Here is a 20633-nt window from a genome sequence, read left to right on the forward strand (position 1 = left end):
TATACTACTTCACAATTTAGGTTTACAGGCCATATGGTTAAATGTTTTTGATTTCAAGATAGAAAATAAATAGATGATCCAGGTCAGTTTCTTTATTTTTTTCCCTTTTGATTTTTAAAACATCAACTGATTTCTCCAGTGAGACATCATTTTTCATGTCAACCTTGTAGCCTGTAATTTGTAGATCTAATTTCAATGCTATCTCTATCTTCTCAAATAATACTTGTTTCTCATTTGCCATTTCTTCCCTAATGTCTTTTGGATACATTTCATCCATAAAAGTAAACATCGCTAGTAACGTTATTGATTTTCAATTCCTTTTTTCAAATGCATTTTTCAATATTTTCAATATTATAATGTTTTGCATCATTTTATAAGTCCAGTTAATTAGCTGTTAATCAGGTTTAGGTATTTTTCTCCTTTAACTAAAATCTTTAGTTCCCTATAGTGACCAATTTTTAAAATTACTTTTCTTTACAAAAGTCCAAATAAATATACTAACCACAAGAAGGATTTTTTTATAATTCATTCCAAAATCTTATTCCAAATTTATCTGATCCCTTAATCTATTTGTACCTTTCTGAGATCAAAGGCCTGTTTAGCTTTTTGCTGTTTATTTCAGTTTTTTAAAAAAATATTTTTATTAAGGATTGAAAGAAAACCTATCCAATGTTTTCAGACTTGTGGATCTGAAGGTCTCTAGCAGCTTAAAAGTAATTAATAAGCAATTTCCAAACATGATTAGGAAAGGAAATTTGCAAAGTTAGTGTCTTTTAAAAGGCACCAATAATAGTTATGAGCAAGATGACTACTCCTGTCATCTCCCAGTACTCAAACACTTCCAGTGATAGCTGTAGCCCCCAGATGAAGAGCATCTGTTTAGAGTGTTTGTGGGCAACTATCTGGCTTTTCCTTGTTGGAGAAGGTTCCAAAGAACTGGTATACTCATCAGCCCTTTGTTATTCAGTGGGGTTGTTGGCTCCGCTTTTCACAGAACCATGTTCACCGTTTCTTCCTCCAGTAGTACATAACTGCTTACATTCTGAAGTGATACAATATATGTTTACAACATCATTATATATCTGATTAGCTTCTCCTACCTTCTATCATAGGTGTACTGAGAATTACGTTTCTGTTTCTTATACTAATAATGAGCCAGGTTTGTTTGTAAGTGCTGTATGACATCTCTCTTTTCAAAAATACACAAGTTCTCAAAAATACACAAATGCTAAACAAACGGCAAACAGTGAACTTGCTGTGTTTATTTCTACAGCTTATTCCAAAATAAAACTGAACTTCAAAAATTAAAGTCATTTTGTTTTCATGTTGTTTAGCTCTTCATTGTTGATCCTTTGTCTCTGATTTTTTCTTTCAGATTATGCAAGCTGCAAGATGTCCCACAGATGAACTCTCCTTAACCAATTGTGCTGTGGTCAATGAAAAGGACTTTCAATCTGGCTTGTAAGTTCGATAGGTCTCTTTTTAGAGAAAATTGGAGAAATAGGCTTTCTTCAGTCTGTTGTTTTCCAAAGTCATACATAATCATTTTTGCAAATTATGTGACTATTATTAGCAATGTGCTAAATGAGTTCAGACACCTATATATATATTGTTAATAAAACATCAGCTTTGTAAATTACGTTTTGTTTGGCATTAGGAATTTTTATGTGGAGAGGGAAAAATAAATGATGCATTATCCCTGATATTTGGGGTATAGAAACTACTTGTTGGTTGCACAAACTAAAGATTGTTAGTCACATTTTCATATTACTGAAGAAAATTAATATTGATTAATTTTTCATCCTTTCCATCTTAACTGTCAAAGAAGATATGAGAGCCAATTTTGTCTAGTGTTGGAAAAATCTGAATTGGAGTCCTGTCTAAGGCATGAAACTCATCTGGATAACCTGGGGTTAGCCACTGGCTTTCAGCCCTAGAAATAAAGAAATAGCAAAAAGCCTCAAGAGATATCAAGGTCTTGCATATGCAGTTTGCCAGAAGTCAAGTCTACTTTAAGACAACAACAACAAAATCATAGTGACTTCATTTGTTTAGATTGGCTTAAACCAAAAGTATATAGAGTTATGTATGTATATGAATTTCTTAAATATTAAGTAAACCAAGGTGTATGATGCAATTGCCATCTGGAAGTTTCATTATCAACCTGTAGGAAAGACTGTTTCTGGAAAATCATTTTGAAGTTTTTTTTAAAAAAAGGATCTTCCCGATGCTTTGGCTTCTTTTAGCATTTTATTATGCTCAGCCAGTGGTGGGATTCAAATATGTGAACAACCGGTTCTCTGTGTGGATGCCGCTTCCAGAAGTTCTGAGCCTGGGCAACAAAAAATTAGCTACCAGTTCTGCTGGAGTGGTGCAAACTGGCTGAATCCTACCACTGTGCTCAGCGTTTTTCTATCCAGTAATCAGAAATTATTTCGTTAAAAAAAATCTCAAAAAAATACTGTACTATATTTAATGCAAAGCATAATTTTGAATATTAGACTGCAGTTATTTCATAGAACAGATAGTTTGAGATGACTCAGATATTGAAAGATTTTAATTATTTATCTTTTGCACCTCTTATTCCTCTTCTCCTAAACTCTTTATAGGCATGTAGTTGTGAAGACCTCACCCAATCACAAATATGTTTTTACACTGAGAAGTCATATATCTGTTGTCCCAGGTAGCATTGCTTTCAGTTTGCCACAGGTATGTCTTTGATTTTTTTAAATTTCCTTTTTAATCCCAGATGCAGGCAATATTGCTATTGAAAGTAATTATTTTCAGCAAAAATTGAAATTGCAATGGCTCAAAATAAAATAATGCCTCCTAGAAATCCTGTGAATACAAAAGCAAATGATTCAGTTCTAGTAAAGCACTTTTTACTGATAAAATATTAGGAAAATTGGGTTGTTTGAGGACAGAGACTTATGAAGGATTCCTGTTGCTTTGTGAAATACAATATAGGCAATCAGGCAGCTGAATTGATGACCTCTGTGGCTAGGATATAACTAGGATGAGTTAGCATTGCTGTTGCAGAATAAGCATTTTTATGCTGTCTGTACAGTTCCAATATTGAAAAAAAATCTGTATAATCTCATAACTTCAGCTTCTTGCACCAACACCTTTCAATTGTAGCTTCACACCACTATTTAGCAACAAAAGTTCAGAAAATGTGACTAATCTTTGCGGCTTCCCTGATTCCCCTGTGGTGTTAGCTAACAGTTTGGACTTGTGAATGAAGAACAGCGTAGCCTTGAGTGTATGTGAGTGAATAGGAGTCATTCTAATAAAATAGCAAAGAAAAAGTCACCTGCTGAGCTACAAAATAAGATTTTACTTCCATTCTTTTGTTTAATAGAGCTACAATCAGACGAAAAAAGGTATACCCTCTTTGAGTTCTATGGTTTTACGTATCAGGATATAGTAAAAATCATCTAGTCCTTAGCAGTTCTTAAAAGTAGGTAGATACTAAATGTGTTAGGGTCACAGCAGCTAGAACTCCTATGTAGCATAGTTAATATTTAGAACATTGGAGGGTACCAGTCTAAGGAAGGCTGCTCTTAGATCAGAGGTAGATAAAGTGTGGCCTTCAGTCATTCAATAACAACCTCTGCCCAAAGCATGATTACTAGAAAAAGAAAGCACAAAATTATTTGCTGTTCATTTTTGAAAATATAAAACCACCTTTTAAAGTCAAGTTTGTTTTTGCCTCTAAGCAAAATACACAAATGGAGTAGAAAACAGGAAAGATTACTTAAAGAAATCTTGGTAAATACAAAGCTGGAGATAATTTAATGTGTTGGCAGGTCATGCATCTATGGAGAATAAAGTCCCAATCTGTGTGAGAAAGGAGTAATGTAATTAAAGTAGGGGATCTAACTTGTAAGCGTGTGAACAGGTCAAAGCATAAGGCCTACTTGCTTGTCCCTTCATTGGTGTCATGCTTTTGCCTTTTACTGAATTCAGGCAAAAATTGTTCTAGCTGTTGGGGGGCTTTATATATGTAATGCTCAATTGTGTTCCAAGTAGCTATTTATCTATTTGTTTGTTTATTACTTAATTCTCTTTTATGCTGCTGACTCCAAATGACTTTAGGCAATTCACAATATGCCAGAAAAATAAAACAATGTAATAAGAATTGACAACAAAACCAAATTAGAAAAAAAGAAGTGGAAATAGATGTAGAACCTGGAAGACATCACAGATATCTCTCTATCTCACTTCAAAGAAGGGGCTTTCAGTCACATTAACTCTGGGAGAACAATCAGGTCCCCTGGAACACTAATAGGGTGGGAGCCATCTGGATTTTGGGATTCTTCATTCCATAGCCATGACGATGGTAATGATAGCAGTACTATCTGGTTATTCTCCTAATAACTATGTACAGTATAATAGGCCAATAATGGCATGTTGCCTGTAGGGGATAAAGCAATCTAGAATGTGCAAGTATGTTTTAGCATGACATGAATTTTACTGTGTGTATGGCTGCTGCACAAAAATTATTCATTGTAACTTTAGACATATATTTTCCTTTGTGAATATATGTGTCCATTTAATGTAGGTAAATGTTCTTTTTCTTGTGTGCATTTTTTCTCTATAGAGAAAATGGGCTGGCCTTTCTATTGGGCAAGAAATCGATGGTAAGTTTTTACTATAAATTAGTACATTGTTTGACCTAATCTAATTGAAACTTGTCTTTTTTCCAAAGCCTTTTATATTGGAATGAATTCTGTTACAGTGCAGTTTTTTTTAAATCCTCTTTTTGCTATTTGGTATTATCTACATGAAATACTGTGCTGGGATAATTACACTGATCTTTAAATGTCTGCTTTATTGTTATTATTAATTCTCATCTCTAAATAAAAGCTTTATGTAAGATATTTAAAAATTAATGATAATAAGCATAAAACAAGCAGATCAAAAGAGAGAAGAGCCAAGCAAATAGATACATCAGAAAAGAGAAATGGGGAAAATGCATTTTATTTTATTAAATAATCAAATGATAAAAGAGGAAATAAAATATCCTTTTGGATGAAGTTAGAAATGAATTGGTGAAAAACTTATCAACTGTAAATAGTTACCTATATCAGGGATTTTCAACCTTTTCACAGATTGTACCACTTTTAGAACATGACAATATTTGAGTACCACCAGTGCTTAGCAAGGTGTCAAAAACTTGACTAAAAAGGGGGGGAGATTTTGGGTTTTATTGATTAGATTAATTTGTTGTTATAAAAATGGCTAGTTTATAATATTATGGAAAAGTAAAAAGTTGAGGTTCAATGTTAATGCTTCCTTCTACTGCAACAGAGGAAGTCTGTTCTTTTTCCCTTCTCCCCCTCACTTTCCCCCCCTTTTTCCTCCCCACTGTGTCCTACTATTTGCTTTTGTATTTTTATATTTTATCCTATAATCAAATAAAATATTACAAACTGTAGAAAAAAAGGAAACAAGTACCAGTTTTAATTTCTTTGGTGGCTGTTCCTGTGCTGAATCACTTTCCCTTTGCACTGACAAATGTATGATGAATTTATCCATGTTTATTAATATGCACCACTACTAGCTAGCTCAGGGTTCTTCAAACTTGGCACTTTTAAGACTTGTGGACTTCAAATCCCAGAATTCCTCAACCATCATGGCTGGTTGAGGAATTCTGGGAGTTAAAGTCCACAGGTCTTGAAGTTGCTAAGTTTGTAGACTCCTGAGCTAGCTGGTCAGCCGTTCTTCCTCTCTCCCTTCTGAGCTCTCCTTCCAGTGAAGTAAGAATGCACCCCCCAATCCCTTCCCTGTACCCTTAAAGACACAGGAATCAAGTGCAAAGCAAGAAAGGCTCACAAAATAAAGAAACACATAAACTCTGGGGGGTTTTTTCTTTGAGCTGCCTCAGGCGTGTCACCTGTCACAGTGTTGCATCTCGAGACTGAAAGGCTCCGGCAATTGCAAAAAGCTTAGCCTTAAATTAAGCCTGTTTACCTTCAAAGAAAACTTTCTAAAAGCCATAGACAGACTCAAGATAAGGGGGTAAAACTAATTACATTTATTTAAAGGGATTAAACCTACGAAAGGCAGCACTTTGGATTCATTGTTAGACTAAAATACAGACTAAAATATTCCAATAACCAAAGCATACAAATTGAGCCTCTGAATTACAAAACGCTGTAAAAACTGTATAAAAATCCTTATGGTAACCCAGCTGATCCAGAACTAAATAAACCCATCTCCTTTCCAACATGCTCGTCTGCCGTCTTTTCATTTCATCAGCGCTGATTGCATTCTCCTGGCTGGAGAAAACGAACCAGAGGACCTTTCCAGCAACAGTTGCTGCTTCTTCCCTGTCCCCGTTTCATCCCTGCCTGCTGAGCTCTCCTTCTCTTTCTCTGTTGTCTTTTTTTTCCCCTTTCCCGCCCAAACCACTTCCTTTTATAGCCTCTCCTCTCCTCCCCCCCTTTTCTTCAGTTCACCTCCAGCTCTGCACTGCTTCCGGAAGTGCTAATCAGCTGGAGCCAGTCAGCTGGAGCCCTACTGGCTCCTGGAGCTTCTGCTGAGCCCAGACAGTCCTGCAGCTGCATCTGCATCTGCCTCTCCTTCAGGCTTGGGTCGCTTCAGTTCATTCCCCACCCCCACTACGCTTCTCTTGGACGGTCGCATACCATCTGCCACATGGTAAAATACCACAGGTGGTATGTGTACCACCGGCTGAAAAGCCCTGACCTATATGATCTTACATTTGCATACATGCGTTTTGCTTATTCCTACAGTGGTATTTCATGGAAATTCATCCCGGTCTCTCAAAAGGGATGTTAGCAATGAGATTCTTGTCTGTATTTTCAGTGTGCTAATATTTTCTTGAGTGCGTGTCTGATGCTTTATAACTGCAGTTAGTTATAATTCTGTGGAAAGCAAGCTTGTAGGAAGATAAGGATTCTACTGTTCAATCTTACACAGTAAAAATTCATGTTTTTATTGCTCAGTAATATAAGAAAACAAATAAATAAACTCTTCAAGCATCCTAAATTGCTTTTGATGATTTAGACAAAACTGTATAGCCATTACTGCATATATTGCCTGCAGCTACATTAACTGCATATATTGCCTCTTTGCATCTGTTAAATCTAACATTACCCTCACAGATGTATTCTCTTTTCAGTTAAAGGTGTTTGTTTCTCAGCTTTTTTATCAGAAAATCTCGTATAGGGAGTGTGGAAATATTTTTTTACAAAACAGATACTTACAAAACAGGTAGGCTAATTAGTGATTGCAATGGTATAATTCCCACCTGTATCTAAATTTGGAGGTTGTTTCCTACGTTTGAATATATTAAGTTGATGCATGGAAATATACACTTTGGTGTGGCATATTCTAATTTCTGCCACTGTCACTTTTTTCATTTTTGGTGACTGTAATTCAGGGCATAGCTATACAGATATACCCAGTCCTTACTTTTAAAGGCTTTGATAAGTTTTGTGGAATGCAATAAAACTGATTTCAATTCAGACAAGAAGAGAGATACTTAACTTTTGCTTCCGTTATCAAAGTTACTAGAAAATGAATTCTACTCTCTGCAATATTGTTTGAATCCCTGATACATGCAGTGGTTAAATCCAAATTCTTATACAGGAAATTAAATCAGTTGCATTTGAGGAAATGTGTTGACGACAACACTTTTTTTTTTTTTTGGTCTTTGAAGTGGGAGGCTTGATTCTCTGATATTTGTATAGGAACTTGCCCATTCATGGGAGGCTAGAGGAGATATTGTATCTATCCATGCTTAGCAGTATATTTCCATTCCTCCTTTTTTTGTAATAGCAATTTCTTAATGTAAAATAAAACCACATTATTGCAAAAGCTAGAAAGATTTTAATATGCTTTCATAACTGATTAGGACTTATACATTTTGATTATTATGTAATGAATGCTTCTTGATTAAATGTGATAATTATAAATAAATAGGCAAGATATGGATGCGGAATGACAAGAGTTATCCTCAGGATAAAGAATCTGAAGGTCAGAGATAAAAATGGAGGCTAGATTATAAATAGTAGAAACAGAATTGTCAGAGAAAGTATTTAAAGTTCGAGGAATTCCAGGATATTTTGAAAAGACATAATTTAGAAAGAGAAGTGGAACATCTGTTTAAAAAATAGATTGTTCTAGATGATAATGATGATAATTTAAACTTGTATGATATTTCTCAATGATTCTGAATGAAGATGAATTATCATAAATTTGAGAAATCTACAGAATAAACTCATGGACAATATATAGAAGAAACTTACCAAGTGTATATTCATTAAAGGAAATGCTGGTGCAATGCTGACTTTAAAAAGGTGTAGCATTCTTTAAAGCTTGGACATATAAGAGATTTTATCAGATATCATTGGATAGAAGGCGAAGAGATATGAGATTTTTGACAACCCCAAGAAAGATAGAGAACAAATGCAAATGGGCTTCTCAGTTTCATCTGAAGGTTTTTACAAATTGTAGCAATAATAGAAGACATTAATAAAATACTTATATCACTAACAGCAACAGAGTAAGCTGAAGAAATTCAGATAGATCAAATACTGGATCAAGCAGTAGCTGTTCGTTCATAAATGTAATTAATAGCCGACACCATGGATTAAATCAAAATATTCTCAACAAATATTAATGAACTTAAAAAAATGAAAGTAAAAGGGAAGATATTGTTTGGAAATTAAAAAAAGAAACCACAGATACATATCTAATAAAGGTGTATATTTAAAAAAAAGACAATGCTAATTTGCTTGAATATAAAGAGATCAAAAATTTGTGGGCCATAGACAGGAAAAAACGCACTGAATCAGAAACGTAACAGGGAATTTGGAAAATACATGCATACTGAAACAGATAGGTCACATTGAACAAGGAAAAATTGCAATTGCTTCAATTTATGCTTGAAAAAATAATGAAGCAAAATCCTATGAAAATTACAGTGAGACACATGCAGATTCTTGGAGATATTAATATTTCTCTTAAAATATTTATAACTGGTTCTTACAAAAGGAATTGTATGAACAAGAAAAGTATTCTAGACTAGGGGTTCCCAACTCCTGGTCCATAGCATGCCAGAAACCAGGCCACGTAAACAAGCGAAGCCCCATTCGTGGGATGTAGGCAACATGCAGATCCATCACCACCCCAGTCCTTGGAAAAATCTCTCTCCACGGTCCCTGGTGCCCAAAAGGTTGGGGCTGCTGTTCTAGACTACATGTCTTTGCAATTTTCTCTTAGATACATGGAGACTTAAATATCCTTTAGAAAAATAATCCATCTATTTGTTTGTTCATAAGACTTAATTCAAAATTGATATTTGTTGGTCTTAGTGACAAAAAGCATTTTATCTTTTTTATTGATAAATTTATAAAAATATCCAAATTTATTCAGAAATAATTACTCACAAACATATGACAGGAATCATAAGAGAAAAAAATTAAATTTGTCCTGGTTAGAAAGAATATCAACGGTAAAATGAACATTTTACCTAGGATCAATGTTTTATTTCAAATATTACGAATAAGAGTTGAAAAATAGATAAAGTGACAAATAACTCTTATTTGTTAAGCAAAAAAATTGAGGATTAAATTTAGAATGCAAGATGTGAAAGAAAAATATGGACTGTCTATCAAATCTTATTGATAATAAAGTTTGTTATGGAACCAAAAGTTTAACTTGGATTACAGACTGAATCATTTTGCCATAGAGGACATTTACATAACTATTTTTGATTGCATGGAAATATATGTGTTACTTTATAAGAGATTACTCAGTCACTAAAAATAGCATGTAACAATATATAATTAATATAGATATTTACTCTGGCCTTATTACTTTTTACTTCAATATTAAATATTTACAAAATACAAAAAGTGATCAGTGGAGAAATATTTCATATTGATTGCAAGATTTGATAAAGATGAAAAAATTTGAGGCAATGGTCAGAAATGCCTTAATGGTTCAGAATTTTAAAATAACTGGAATAACACAAAAAGTAGGAACACATATATTTGACTGAATTTTAAAAAAATATAACACAAAAGTCAGAACATCTGTTGAAGCTTATTTGTAACTTGTACTTATAACTCAGAAATAGAATAAGTCCATGATTTATATACCATAATATAATACGACAGGGAGATAAATATAAATTTAGTGTGAATATTATGTTCAGAGACAATTGGTATAGATATTTTAAAATTGGTATGTTCGTACAGACAGTCCTCAATTTACTTGGACTTTCTGAACAGTCTACAAATGTCAGCATATTGCCCCCTTCAAAAAAGCAAAGACTGTCTTCTGGATATTTTTTCACACTTGGTGTCAGAACCTATATTTCATTAAGGGGCTCTTTCTAATTCTATTCTTTCTATTTTATGGGTTCTGCCATGCTCCTGGAAGGGAGGGGGGGAAACAATGTAACTCTTTCACTGTCTTTGCATACATACTCTTTGAACTGTCTTCCCCTTGATGTCAGCTCGAAGGGGGAGAGAAAGGAATGCACCTCCGGGCATCTGGCTTATCTCCTGTTTCGGAAGAGAAGGTGCAAAAACTCAACAAACACCATTATGAGCCTGAGACAGACTGGCATTATCAATTTTTTCCCACAACGGACTTAACACCTGGGGATTGGCCCATTTGAACTGATCGGATGAACTATTGGGGTAGGGTTTGCTTGGGGCTCCTTTAACCTATTGATCTGAGCGGGAAACCCTCAGATCCTGTCTATTATGCCTGCCATCAGCTTCTCCTAATAAAAGTTCCTTTTGGAAGAAACTGCTTCTACAAGTTCTGCTTTCTTAGGATGAGGTTTTGAAGTGGGCCATCACATCAGACAAGATCTGCAGAAACAGTCAGCCCAGAAGACCCTTACTGGGGGAGTTGGCAAAGTATGTCAGACAACAGAATTGAGAGAGGACCCTGCAATGGGGGGGGGAAGCCTCCCACTGAGCAGACCCCTGGAAATACTCCAGCTCCAGATCCTTGAGCTCCTTGGAAGAGGAAGTAGTCACAGAATGCAGCCACAAGTCCAGGTGGTCGATGGGCATCGGGAAGAAGGAGGATTGGGACAAGAAGGCCAGGAAGATGATGTTCAGACGGGGCAGTCATCAACCAAGCTGGAAGGTATGATGAAAATCGCATGATGAAAATAGCTCTCAACTCCACCGAGAGGGCTAGCGAAGGGAAAACTGAACCTGAGGTTCCAGACCCCTCTGAAGGCAACATGGAGACCGCAGTGGTCGCCGATGCTGCAACCTCCCCTCATTGAGCAGCCACTGCAGACAGAGAAGGGAGATGGCACAAGTGGAAGAAAAGACACCGATCCATCCAGAAGTTCCCACCCCTGGATGTGAAATACCACAGGGAGCCAAGGCACATGGGTTTCTTCTTGACTCAGGTGCTAAATTACATGGAGGAATATGGCCATGATATCCCAAGCAACCGGGCCAGGATCCGCATCGTACAATCAGCCCTGGACGGCATCATAGCAGACTGGGTTGTAGACCTCCATGATGCAGACGCAATGGAGCTGCTAAATTTTAATCAATTCATGGCTTCCCTCAGGCGTCACTTTGAAGACCCCTTAGCTGACTGGATAGCCCGCAAGCGAATAAAGACGGTGAAACAGGGTAGACGGCCAGTGGCAGAATATACCCAGGAGTTTCAAGCTCTGACCAGCAAGCTGAATTGGCCAGAAGATATTCTGCTCAGCCATTTCAAGGATGGATTAAACTACAACCTCTATCATGCCTGGCTCCCTCGGGGGAACCCTCATTGGTTGCAAGAATGATACGTCCTAGCTGAAGAAGTAGAGATCGACCTGGCAAAGAGACAACACCGAGGGGGAAGATCGTGGGGGAAGTCGCCATCAGAGTCCCCCCGCAAGTCTGCAAAACAACCATCCACCACTAAGGACCTCAGGATGCTTCAAATGCGGGAAGGAAGGGCACCGTGCCGCTGAATGCCGCTCAAGCACCCGTACCAGAAAACCTGACCAGGTTCCAGCTGGAAAACCTGAGAAGACACCAGCAAAGCCGAAGGAGACAGCCATGAAAGGCACTGAGGTCGTCGAGTTCCCTGTCTCTGCTCCACGAGGAAAGGGAACTCCGATCAACACGGGAGGAAAGTCCAACTCATCCGACAACTCTGAACCCCTGATAAGTGGACCCATTGCGCCTCTCACCCAGACAGTAAAACTGTTAGCCACTGGCATGCCCAAAGCAGTAGAAGTCAGGGCATTGATTGATTCTGGTTGCACCCATTGCTTCAGAAGCCCAACATTAGTGGGCAACTTAGGAATTCTGGTGAGGAGGCTGAAGAAATTGATCTCTTTCGGTCAATTAGATGAGTCCATAACATGAGGGGGTGCCCGCCACCCTAGCAACACTACCAGTTCAATTCACCCTAGGGGATCACATAGAGACTGTAACATTTGTGGTAAGCTCTGGCATGGAATGCCCCATAATTCTGGGCACGGCATGGCTGACCAAGTGGAACCCGTGGGTGGACTGGAGAACGGCGGAACTCAGGTTCCCGAAAGGGGAATCAACCAAAGCACCAGCTCAGCCCCCAATTAAGAAAGCCGCAGTGGGGGGGGGGAAGGAGTTACCCAAAATACCGGAGGAGTATAGGAACCTGGCTGACGTGTTCAGCGAGGAGAAGTTCAATGAACTGCCGTTTTACCGGCCCACGGACTGTGCGATAGAAATCCGACCAGGTGTGAAACTCCCCAAACCTACTGTAGATTGTACTCCATGAGCCCACAAGAATTGGAGGAAATGCAGAAGTTCATAGATAAAAAATTAGAAAGAGGTTTTATCCAGCTGGCAAAACAGCCGCCATTGTACTGTTCCGAGAGAAAAAGGATGGGACTCTTCACTTTTGCGTAGACTATAGAGCTTTAAACGCAATAAGTGAAAGCAATCTGTACCCTCTCCCCCTAATGAAAGACATGCTGTCCCACCTATTGAAAGGGAAGATTTTCACAAAGCTGGACTTAAGGGAAGCTTACTATTGAATCAGAATAAAGGAGGGAGACGAATGGAAGACAGTATTCAATTGCCCCTTAGGGTGTTACCAATTTCAGGTTCTCCCTTTGGGTTACAAGGAACACCCACAGTGTTTATGCAGTTGATAAATGATGTATTAAGGGAACACCTGTACAAAGGGGTACTCGTTTACCTTGATGACATCCTTATATTCACTGAGACTATGGACGAACATGTCAAATTGGTCAGAGCAGTACTAAACAAACTATGGGCAGCTCACCTTTATGCCAAACTGTCCAAGTTCAAGTTCCATAAGGATAAAATTGACTATCTAGGATATCGCATATCACCAAATGGCATAGAAATGGACCCCGAGAAGGTCCGAGCCATATTAGAATGGGCTCCACCTGCACTAAGAAGCAATTGGAAAGTTTCCTTGGTTTTGCCAACTTTTATCGGCAGTTCATTCCCTCCTTTGCCCAAATAGCATTGCCAATTACGAACTTACTAAAAACCAAAGGGAAAGGAAAGCCCAAGCCGAGCCAACCATTAAAATAGACATTGGAATGCCAAGCTGCATTCAAGAGATTTAAAAAACCTTTTTTCCATAGAACCAGTACTAAGACATCCCGACACTGATAAATCTTTTGTGATTCAGGCAGATGCCAGCGATGTGGCTGTAGGGGGTGTACTCTTGCAAGAAAATGAAGAGGGAACATTACAGCCCTGTGCATGCATATCCAGGAAACTCATGAAGTCAGAACAGAGGTGGGCGGTCTGGGAAAAAGAGGCATATGCAGTGTGATGGGCTCTCCTCACTTGGCGGCACTTCCTACAGGGGAACAAAATACCTTTCCAGGTGTGGACCGACCACAAGAATCTGGAAGCACTTAAAACACCCCAGAAATTAACTCCCAAGCAAGCGAGGTGGTCACAGCACTTCCACCGATTTAACTTCACTTTAAAACATCTCCCGGGGGGGGGGGAACATTCTAGCCGACACATTGTCCTGAATGCCACAATACAACATATTTGAAATAATGTATCAAAGCCTCTGATGCCAGAAAAACAGCTGGTAGCACAGGTCACTACGTGAGCACAACCAAACTCTAAAAACCTTTAACAAGTGAAGCAAGCATCAAATTCAAAAAGGTTCTAGAAACCAATGAATGGCTCCTGAGCCATAAAAATGTATACACCATCACTGATGGACTACCATGAATTGGAGGAAAATTGTACATACCCAAAAGCCAGAGATTAAAATTCATGCAACTGGGCCATGACTCAAAATTTGCAGGCCATTTTGGGTTTGTAAAAACATTGCACTTAGTTAAAAGGCAATTCTGGTGGCCTTCGATCAAGAAAGACATTGAAAGCTATGTGGCCAGCTGCCCGATCTACGCCTCAGCAGAAAGACTACAAGGAAAGTTGTCTTTCCTTGTAGCAACCCTCTCAGTACCCTGGAAGGAGATCTCCATAGAATTTATTGTGGAATTACCTGAGAGTAGCGGCAACACAGTCATTTGGGTCGTAACGGACTTATTCCCTGCACAAAAATTTTATTTTATTCCCTGCACAAAAATTCCTAATGCAAAGGTACTTGCAAAATTGTTTGTTCAACACACATATCGACTTCATGGAGCCCCTCAACGCATCATATCCGATAGAGGGGTATAATTCACATTGGAGTTCTGGAAAGCGTTCCTAAGCCTGTTAGAAACTACCCAGGGACTGTCATCTACTCATCATTCTCAAACGAATGGTGGCACTGAACGTTAGAACTCAGTACTTGAACAGTATTTAAGAAGTTTTATTAATTACCAGCAGGACAACTGGACTGACCTACTTCCATTTGCAGAAGTTGCTTACAACAACGCCGTCCATTCCAGCACGGGCTACACACCTTTCCAAGTAGCCACCGGACAGAGTTTCAACCCAATGCCTGAACTCCCCTCAACAGACCCAACAATCTCTTCGTTAAAGGAGTGGATTGTGCAACTAAAGAACACCTGGCCAGTCGTCAGAAAAGCCTTAGATGAGGCTAGGCAAGCATATAAAATGCAAGTAGATAAAAAGAGAGTTGAGCCAAAACCTTTTAGTGTGGGAGAGAAGGTTTACCTATCCACCAAATACCTAAAATCCTTACAACCCTCAAAGAAACTGGGACTCAAATATGTAGGACCATTCCCCATTGTCATAATCATAAACCCTGTGACGGTAGAATTAGAACTCCCAAAATCCCTCAGGCAAATTCATCCAATCTTCTACTGCAGCCTTCTAAAACACAAGCAACAGTCACCATTAAGACCAGCTGTTGTTGCTCCTCCCCCTCCTCCCATCATGGTAGAAGGGGAACAACATTTCAAAATTAAAGAAATCTTAGATTCTAGGAAATACCATGGCTCCACTCAATACCTAGTAGCATGGAGACATCTTCCAGCCTCCCAAAACGAGTGGGTACACAAATGCCATATTAAAGCCCCTAAACTGCTTAAGAAGTTTCACACCGAATACACGAACAAACCGGACTAATCTATATCTGAATTTGTCTCTGTTTTCCCACTGGTGGATGTCTCATTCTTTTAAGGGTGGGGCAGGATATCAGAACCCATATTTCATTAAGGGGCTCTTTCTAATTATATTTTTTCTATTTTCTGGGTTCTGCCATGCTCCTGGAAGGGAGGGGGGAAACCGCTGCGGGCTGCCTCTTTGTTTTCTCTAGCGCTACAATGTAACTCTTTTGCTGTCTCTGCATACATACTCTTTGAACTGTCTTCCCCTTGATGTCAGCTTGAAGGGGGGAGAAAGGAATGCATCTCTGGGCATCTGGCTTATCTCCTGTTTCGGAAGGGAAGGTATGAAGACCCAACAAACACCTCTATGAGCCTGAGTCAGACTGGCGTTATCAGCTTTTCCCCACAACGGACCTAACACGTGGGGATTGGCCCATTTGAACTGATCGGATGAACTATTGGGGTGGGGTTTGCTTGGGACTCCTTTAACCTATTGATCTGAGCGGGAAACCATCAGATCCTGTCTATTATGCCTGCCATTAGCTTCTCCTAATAAAAGTTCCTTTTGGAAGAAACTGTTTCCACGAGTTCTGCTTTCTTAGGATGAGGTTTCAAAGTGACAATATGATAACATTCTGAAAGATAATTCATTATAGGATTCTAATGTTATAGGAAAGTAATGTTAAATATCAATTCTTCCAAACATTACTAAGAGTTATTTTTCTACAACTTATGTACAGAAATGGCTCGTTATCTTATTTCAGCTGCAAGTAATGTTCCCTGCCACATGTGGGAAAAAGAATTATGTAGCTTTTCCAAACCAAATACAAATTTATATGCCACAATACAAATATGCAAGTAAATTGCAAATATAAATATGGCATCAATCATAACTTTATTTCTGCTTAATTTCACATTTGTTTACTTACTATATTTATTTGGATAAAGTAATCCTAAGATCACAATAAACCCAATAAATAAAGTAAAATAATTGTGCCACCCATACCTAAAACATCACTATTCCTTCATGTTGTGTGCTCCAACTGATAACTATTGATATTTTGTAAGCATTCAAAATGTTTGTTTTTCTAAGGGGGAGGATTTGACATTGTAATGAAAGAAAAAAATTGTGAGGGGAGAGGGTTGATTATTGTAATTAAAGAATTATTGTAATTAAAGAAAGTAAAGCATCATGCAAAAAGCCTTTCATTTCTCCTCCATAATTTCCTTTTTTTCCTCTTGATGTATTCTGAATTAACTTAAACTTCATTATTAATTTAAAAATTGAATATTTTTTATAAAATTAACAACAGTCAGGGCCAAAACTCAATAGATGTTAAGCTTTTTTGAAAGGAGAAGAGAAATCAATTTACAGGTAGTCCTTGATTTATGATCACGACTGAGTCCAAAATTTCTGTTGCTATGTGAGACAGTTATTAAGTGAGTTTTGTCTCATTTTATGATCTTTTTGCCACAGTTATTAAGTAAACCACTGCAGTTGTTAAGTTAATAACATGGTTGTTAAGTGAATGAGGCTTCCCCATTGCTTTCGCTTGTCAGAAGGTCACAATAGTTGATCACATGACATCAACCGTCCTAAATATGAGTTAGTTGCCAAGTATTTGAATTTTGATCATGTGACCATGAGGATGCTGCATGGCTCGTAAGTGTGAAAAATGGCCATACGTTTTTTTCAGTGCTTTTGTAACTTCAAACGGTAACTAAACAAACAAACAAACTGTTGTAAGTCGAGGACTATGTGTATATCTTTTTTTAGAGAGAGGTACTTCTTTGTATGCAGGGGAACATATATATGTCTGGGTTCGGGAGCAGGTTTGCTATAACAGAAAAGTTGGGAAACTGCTACCTACTTGCTGCCAAGGCAAAAGGCACAAACTCCCAGCCTTGGCTTAACTGCTGCAATGAGAGTCACTTGGTGTCACCACAGCACTGGGCAGGAGCTTCTGTTGGTCTTCTTCTGGGGGCTCAGTCTGTATCAGGGCCAAGGCCAGGCAATCCTTGCTGCAGCAGTTCAACAGAAGCAGTGAGCTTGTTCAGGATTCCCAGTGAGTTCCAAGCTTAGAATTTTATAATGACTGAATATATTACTACTATTTATAATTATTTTTGTTTGTGATCAACTTTATAAACATATGTCCGTTTTATGAATAGCATGCACACCTTAGAGGAAATGTAATTTGCCAGGGTCTTCTATGCGTTTTACTAGAAATAATATATAATTCCTTTCATAAAAAAATTATAGATTGAAGTTAAAAAATAAACTTGATACAGAATTAAGTTTAAATTGGAAAACACTTTGCGATTTGAAATTCTGCATGTGGACTTCTACATCGAGTTTGAGTTCTTGTAATCTAAGACTTTAAAATATTAGATTTTGTCTGATATATTAGACTATGCCAAATCATTTAGAAGAACATAATAATTGTTCTGTTTGATGTTCTTTGTCATTTTGATTGCCTTGGTTAATTATTGATTTTTAATAGTTAAATTCAATGTGTTTATTTTTACATGTGGTACTAATTAAAAGTTACCTTGAAAATTCCTATTCAGTTTTATACAGCTTATAAATCTTTTTTTAATAGCAATAGCCCTTAGACTTATATACTGCTCTATAGTGCTTTACAGTACACTCTTGTTTATAAAATCAGCTATCGCCCCCAACAATCTGGGTACTCATTTTACCAGTGTCGGAAAAATGGAAGGCTGAGTCAACCTCAGTAAAAATAAATATTAAAAAACTGCTTTTTTATTAATTGCATTTGAAGTTATATTTTAAAATAAAATTGTCAAATCAACCAAACAATAGCCAATTGCTTTACAGGAAGTTTATTTGTAAATTAGATGTTTGGTTTCAAGAAAACAACAGTCCATGACATATTATAGAAGGGTATTTTGATTATCATTATGCTTATTGTCCGACAATGACTCCCAGATTTGACCATTTTGTTCAACACATTTTATCATTCCACATTAAAAATATTTTGTGACACAGTAGTCCTAGTGATAGACTCTTTTTGTTTAGGAATGAAAATCAGATGGTGTTTAACCAGAAATGAAAAAGTTATTGTGTTTTTCAACTAATTTATCTACTGGTATTATAGATGGTAGGAAACAATGGGCCATGTAAAGAAGTATTTGGTTATATTTCTGTGAATCATGTGTGGGTTCCATGATTTGGTCTCCATTTTTTAAAAATGTGATTATTGTTAAACATAATTTGTAACATTAATTAGTTTTAAATAAAACAATAATTTAGATTCTAGATATAATTATTTTATACCTTTGCATCAGTAATGGGCACCTTGATGTTTTCCAAATGCTTTAGAATTTAACTTCTCCAGCATAGAAGTGGTTAGGGATCATAAGAAATGTAATCCAAAATATTTTCCCCTGCTTTAGACAATAAAAAATAGCTACCTAACATTGTTGGGCTGGAGGCCCTCTGGTTTATTTAGCTAAAACCCCCATCTTAATTTCCAAGCCCTGAGTTCCAGTACCAGTGATCATGTAATAGCATAATTTGATATAGGCTGTTTTGTGGATAATCATGACTTTAAAGATGTGCATTATGGTCTTTTATGAAAAATACTCTTTTTCTTAACTAAAAAGAACCTTTATTGTTTTGTGAGAAAAATATGGACAGGTAAAAACAAAAAGGGATAAAATCTAGTGTATGAGCTCAATTAGTTTTGTCTCTGAAATTATTAAAATAATGTTTTGTAGTTCTCAGCTTGTTCATGTCAGGGTTAATAGTTTTATCAGTGTTGAAAAATAAATAATAAAACATAACCTAGAGTAATTACTATCTTTTTTGTTTGTTTGGAAGAGTTTGTTCTTCCAAGTAGAAGCCATCTAGATTTTCATACTATTTGTTTTTGCATTGTGCCTGAACAGATGACCCAGAATACTTGATTAACCATTTTTAAGCTGGCATTTAGAAAGCTGTTAAGTAAAAAAGAAATTAAGCAATCATAAATAATTCAAAGTGATAAAAAGATTATAGGTACCTACAGAGTCCTTAAAATTCACACAGAATGATAACAAAATGTATTTCTTCTCAAAAAGACATTTTTGGCTCATATATTTATTTTAGAATTAAAATTTGTATCCCCCTCCAGTCATTTCTAAGTGCAATAGCAATAAACAAGGAAACAAATAAATAAACAGATACATTAGAAGTACATTGTATTATGAACAATTCATAATAGCCATGTTTTTCATTAAATGAGTAATTATGCTTTTTATTTTCTTTGGACACAAAGTTCTTCTGAAAGGAATCATGGTTGAAAAATGTTTTTCTTTTTTCACAGTTTCTTTGTATAACTTTGATAAGACCAAGCAGTGTATTGGCACTATGACTATTGAGATAGACTTCCTGCAGAAGAAAAATATTGACTCAAATCCCTATGACTCAGACAAAATGGCAGCAGAGTTCATCCAGCAATTCAATAACCAAGCATTCACAGTTGGACAGCAGGTTTGTGCTCCAATGGTTTTGCACATTTGTGTGTTTCTCACTCAGTAGTATTTATATTTGATACCAAAATGTGAATAATTATGAATGATAAATTGCACTTTCTTTTATATTGCAAATAAGAAAAGACTATCTGTAAGCATTTTTTTTTTTGCAGGTTACAAACGTTTGGGGATGATTTGGGGCTCTTGATGCCTAGATGTAGGCAACATTTTTAAGGACATCACTTAAGAAGTTGTTGATATAATGAGTTATTTATACAACCAGAATATCTCAAGTAATCCATGGTATTCTGGAACATTTGTTGGAGAAGACTTCTGTTTGCTAGAATCTTCTGCCATATTTGTCAGAGCAGAAATGATAAGAAATGATAAGAAATGATACTAGACTGACCAATATAGGGATGGTATAAGACAAGCTATATGTTTATTGTAATCATTAGATAGCATAATAATTGCAATAGAAAATAAAAAAATTACACTTTCACCATTTTAAAAAACTATTTCTGCTGGAGGAAGAGAATTAAAGTTCCAGTGATCCATGGTGTAAGATATCAAGGAATGTATAATAGATTTTTTTTTCTTCCATTCAGCTGTGTCTGATTCTCAGAGACTTTCT

The 20633-nt window shown here is 36.8% G+C and overlaps 1 protein-coding gene across 1 annotated transcript in view; it reads left to right on the top strand.

Annotated features, from left to right (window-relative positions):
- The first annotated feature begins 1378 nt into the window (after window positions 1-1378).
- Window positions 1379-20633, top strand: part of NSF (N-ethylmaleimide sensitive factor, vesicle fusing ATPase) — a 73285-nt gene continuing 54030 nt past the window's right edge. The window contains exons 1-4 of the mRNA XM_015832212.1: window positions 1379-1461; window positions 2610-2709; window positions 4604-4643; window positions 19852-20018. Of these exons, the coding sequence (XP_015687698.1) occupies window positions 1379-1461; window positions 2610-2709; window positions 4604-4643; window positions 19852-20018 (390 nt within the window). The remainder of the gene's footprint in view (window positions 1462-2609; window positions 2710-4603; window positions 4644-19851; window positions 20019-20633) is intronic.

The sequence above is a fragment of the Protobothrops mucrosquamatus genome, unplaced genomic scaffold (genome assembly GCF_001527695.2).
Source record: "Protobothrops mucrosquamatus isolate PMUCROS unplaced genomic scaffold, P.Mucros_1.0 scaffold1, whole genome shotgun sequence".
NCBI lineage: Eukaryota > Metazoa > Chordata > Lepidosauria > Squamata > Viperidae > Protobothrops > Protobothrops mucrosquamatus.